Below are 5,000 nucleotides of genomic sequence, written 5' to 3' on the forward strand. Positions count from 1 at the left end.
CTCATGTACTGCTAAATATTAATAAAATTACATACACTTGTGACTGTTTTCTGTTTATAGAAAAACAGATGAAACTCACGTGGTTGTTGTTTTACAGGTGATTCTACAACTGAATGTAAACCTATAACACACACACACACACACACACACACACACACACACACACACACACACACACACACACACACACACACACACACACACACACACACACACATTGATGCACACACACATACACACACACACACACACACACACACACACACACACACACACATACACACACACACACACACATACACACACGCACACACACATTGATGCACACACACACACACACACACACACACACACACACACACACACACACACACACATTGATGCACACATAGACACACACAGACAGACACAGACACACACAGACACGCACATACACACACACACACACACACACATTGATGCACACATAGACGCACACAGACAGACCCACACAACACACACACAGACACACACACATTGATGCACACACAGACAGACACACACAGACAGACACACACACACACATACACACACACACACACACACACACACACACACATTGATGCACACATAGACACACACAGACAGACACAGACACACACAGACACACACACATGCACACACAACACACACACAGACACACACACAGACACACAGACACACACACACACACACACACACACAGACACACACAGACACACACACACACAGACACACACACACACACACAGACACACACACAGACACACACATACACACACAGACACACACAGACACACAGACACACACACATCGATGCACACAAAGACAGACACACACACACACAGACACACACATATCAATACACACATAGTAACACATACAGCAGTGTGTGTGTGTCTGTGTGTGTCTGTGTGTGTGTGAGTGTTTGTGTGTGTGTATGTGTGTGTGAGTGTGTGTGTGAGAGAGAGAGAGGAGTTAAAGATCTCATGTACTGCTAAATATTAATAAAATTACATACACTTGTGACTGTTTTCTGTTTATAGAAAAACAGATGAAACTCACGTGGTTGTTGTTTTACAGGTGATTCTACAGCTGAATGTAAACCTGTAACACACACAAACCCACACACACAGACACACACATTGATGCACACACACATACACACACACACACACACACACACACACACACACAGACACACAAACACACACACAGACACACAGACACACACACATCGATGCACACAAAGACAGACACACACACACACACAGACACACACATATCAATACACACATAGTAACACATACAGCAGTGTGTGTGTGTCTGTGTGTGTCTGTGTGTGTGTGTGTGTGTGTGTGTGTGTGAGTGTTTGTGTGTGTGTGTGTGTGTGTGTGTGTGTGTGTGTGTGTGTGTGTGTGTGTGTGTGTGAGTGTGTGTTTGTGTGTGTGAGTGTGTGTGTGTGTGTGTGTGTGTGTGAGTGTGTGTGTGTGTGTGTGTGTGTGTGTGTGTGTGTGAGTGTGTGTGTGTGTCTGTGTATGTGTATGTGTTGTGTGTGTATGTGTGTGTCTATGTGTCTGTTTGTGTGTGTCTATGTGTGCATCGTGTGTGTGTGTGTGTGTGCGTGTGTGTGTGTGTGTGTGTCTGTGTGTCTGTGAGTGTGTGTGTGTGTGTGTGTGTGTGTGTGTGTGTGTGTGTGTGTGTGTTTACAGCTCTGCGGCAGCTTCCTTAGCTCTTCCTCCACTTTCTCCACCATTTGAGTGACGTTTTTAAGGACGACTCCAGCCGTGGGGTCAGGGGTCATAGTCACCTCAGTCCAGGTCTTCATTGGAGGACCAGTGGAGAGGGATGGATACGTCTGTGAGGAGAGGAACAGAGTGATGTTGTACATTATCTCAGGAACTAGAGGGGAAATGCAGCAAGAGCTTATAAACAACAACAACAACAACAACAACAACAACAACCAGTCGCTTACATTCACACTGGAAAGTGAGGAAATGCATCTTTATATTTAATCTGTAAATTACAAACTTCCTCTTTTCCTTAATATCTGAAACACACACACACACACACACACACACACACACACACACACACACACACACACACACACACACACACACACACACACACACACACACACACACACACACACACACACACACACTCCTGATCACCAGACCAACAGGTTATACAGGTAGAACTATGCATAAACACTAAAATGCTGCTAATCTCTCATTAGTAAACATGGTTTCGTTAGTTAGCTGTTTTTCAGGAGATCCGCTAAACTGAGGCTAATGATGGCTTAATTAAAGGTTTATGACTGTGACTTCACACGACTGTCCTTCACGTTCTTCAGGTCTGACAGACGAACAAAAGAAACAAATAAAGCAGTTAGTCTGCGCACACGACATGAACACCAGACTCGTTACATTACAGTCTGCACCAAATGAGCTAAACAAAACTGTGTGTGAGACAAAGGAAGAGAAGAACGTGAACGTAATGACAGTCTCTGATTTAAAAAAGCTGAACTGAAAATTACTTCGTCTCAAACTTTAACGATGAGTTTAAAAAAATAAAAATAAAAATAAAAATAAAGCAGCAATAAAACATCAAAGCAAAGAAAGTCATCACTAAGGTTAATTAATTTCCTGAACAAACACAATTTAATGATCATGAATCATTCAGGAAAACAAAAGAAATAAAGTAATAAATCTTTGTGCATTTCTTATTTGCATGAACCGATGATGATGATGATGATGATGATGATTGCTCTGACCTTGAAGAAGCTGAAGTGGTCAGTGGACTGAGACAGCTCAGACAGTGCGCTGCTCCTCTTCCTCAGCTCTGTGAGCTCTAGCTGAAGGTCACGGATGAAAGCCTGTGAGCGAAGCTCTGCAGCAGCGCGGCCCATCTCCACCATCTCCAACACCTCGGCCTGAGATCTCTCCAGGGAACTGATCAAGGCACGGAACATGCTGCTTATAACCTCCACCTCCTGCTGTGCATTGGCCTGAGGAGAGAAACCGATGACCTTCAGCAGTGAGATGAGATGTTGGTGCACTCGGTCTAGAGCTTCGAAGCTGGTGGTTTCTGGAAAAGGTTTGATCCTACTACAAGATTGTATTTATTAACATTAAATATATATTTATATTGTGCTCCCTAACAAGAACCTTTACCCAATCTGATGTGGGAGTCAAAGCCGAGGTAAATTTCGAACCTTGAAGCTTCCCCACATCTTCAAGACAGAGGCTTTTACACTCCTGAGTGTTTTCTCAGTAACATGATGCAACCAGCTGCATATTTCTGTCTCATAAACATGAAGAAAATAAAGACAGACTGATGAAGGAACCATGAAGGAACGTTTATAGCTGCTGTAACGGAAGTGACTTGTTTCATAAACATCATCCAGACTTAAATGTAACTGTAAATGGATAAAATAAATAAATAAATAACTGGGGCGGTTCCTGGGCTGTAAGTCTGCATCATGGGTTTTTTTTTATCACGTCCATCTTTGACTGCTTTCTACAGAATAATGAAGGTGCTGAGAAACTTACTTGAATGTCAGACAGAGACATTTGAATTTCCTCAATCTTCTTCTCTCTGGCTGTGATTAAACTCTGCACCTCCATCTCCATGATCCCCAACTGAGACTGAGCACAGAACAGATCACGGTCAGAGATCAGACCATTATTAAGAAAACTTTCATCAAAACGCTCGCTCACCTTCTTCACGATCATCTCCCGTCGAGCCGGCACCAGGACGTGGCCATGATGGTCTCCTTCACCACACATCGCACATACACATATCTGATCGCTCCTGCAGAACATATCCAGGCTAAGCGCATGCTTGCTACACTGAGGTCCGTTTGAGGTCGCTGGTCCGAACCCACTGGCACTGAACCTCCTCCTGCTGGCTTCATACGGAGGCGGTGAAGAAGATGGTGCAGAAGCTTCCAGCAAATTCCCGCTGGACGATGTCCTTTGGAAGCGGCTCTTCATTTCCTTCAGCAGTCCTCCGGGCAGCTCTCCAGGCCGAGGCGACCCGCTGATCTTCCTGTCTGTAATTCGAGGAGACTGAGAGTTAGCACCTTGGGCATCGGTGGAGATCGCGAGGCTTCCAGAGGTCTCAGTCATGCGCTTGAACTGCTCAGTGATCTCCTTGAGCGTGTGGTTGATGTGGAGCTCTGGACGCTTGCGGAAACTCTCCTTGCACAGGGGACAGAAGCAGGATTTGCTCCGGCTGTCCCAGTACGACGTGATGCAGGACAGGCAGAAGCTGTGGCCACATGGTGTGGAGACTGGGTTGGTGAAGATGTCCAGGCAAATAGAGCAGGAGAACTGCTCCTCAGACAGGAAGTCCACGGGGATGGACATGGTATGGATCGACATCAACTGCAGAAATAACAAAGAAAGAAACTATAGATTTTCATTCATTCCTTCATCTTCTACCGCTTATCTGAACTTCTCGGGTCACGGGGAGCCTGTGCCTATCTCAGGCGTCATCGGGCATCGAGGCAGGATACACCCTGGACGGAGTGCCAACCCATCACAGGGCACACACACACTCTCATTCACTCACACACACACACAAACACACTCTCATTCACTCACACACACACACACTACGGACAATTTTCCAGAGATGCCAGTCAACCTACCATGCATGTCTTTGGACCGGGGGAGGAAACCGGAGTACCCGGAGGAAACCCCCGAGGCACGGGGAGAACATGCAAACTCCACACACACAAGGTGGAGGTGGGAATCGAACCCCCGACCCTGGAGGTGTGAGGCGAACGTGCTAACCACTAAGCCTCCGTGTCCCCATTAGACATTTTTTATAAGTAAATATTATGTGATTATTCTGAGCTGCACAGTTAAAGTGAGACACAGAGGAACTTTCCATCTTTATGTAAAAAAAATACAAAAACTTCTACTTTAGATTTTACAAATAAATAAAATCGCAACCTTGTGAGTGTAAAA

At 45.1% G+C, this 5,000-nt stretch overlaps 1 protein-coding gene across 3 annotated transcripts in view; it reads right to left on the reverse strand.

Moving 5' to 3' along the window:
* The window catches only part of btr01 (bloodthirsty-related gene family, member 1), a 9,132-nt gene that overhangs the window by 1,842 nt on the left and 2,290 nt on the right, over positions 1 to 5,000 (reverse strand). Inside the window, exons 2-7 of one of the 3 annotated variants that reach the window (XM_047815831.1) lie at positions 3,744 to 4,412; positions 3,576 to 3,671; positions 2,798 to 3,031; positions 1,729 to 1,876; positions 1,084 to 1,125; positions 80 to 121 (exon numbers count right to left, since the gene is read on the reverse strand). In XM_047815831.1, coding sequence (XP_047671787.1) covers positions 80 to 121; positions 1,084 to 1,125; positions 1,729 to 1,876; positions 2,798 to 3,031; positions 3,576 to 3,671; positions 3,744 to 4,409 — 1,228 coding nt within the window. In that variant the 5' untranslated portion in view covers positions 4,410 to 4,412. The remainder of the gene's footprint in view (positions 1 to 79; positions 122 to 1,083; positions 1,126 to 1,728; positions 1,877 to 2,797; positions 3,032 to 3,575; positions 3,672 to 3,743; positions 4,413 to 5,000) is intronic. The other 2 variants (XM_047815833.1, XM_047815832.1) reach the window with 2 other exon arrangements.

This window comes from Tachysurus fulvidraco, chromosome 7 (genome assembly GCF_022655615.1).
Source record: "Tachysurus fulvidraco isolate hzauxx_2018 chromosome 7, HZAU_PFXX_2.0, whole genome shotgun sequence".
Classification (NCBI taxonomy): domain Eukaryota; kingdom Metazoa; phylum Chordata; class Actinopteri; order Siluriformes; family Bagridae; genus Tachysurus; species Tachysurus fulvidraco.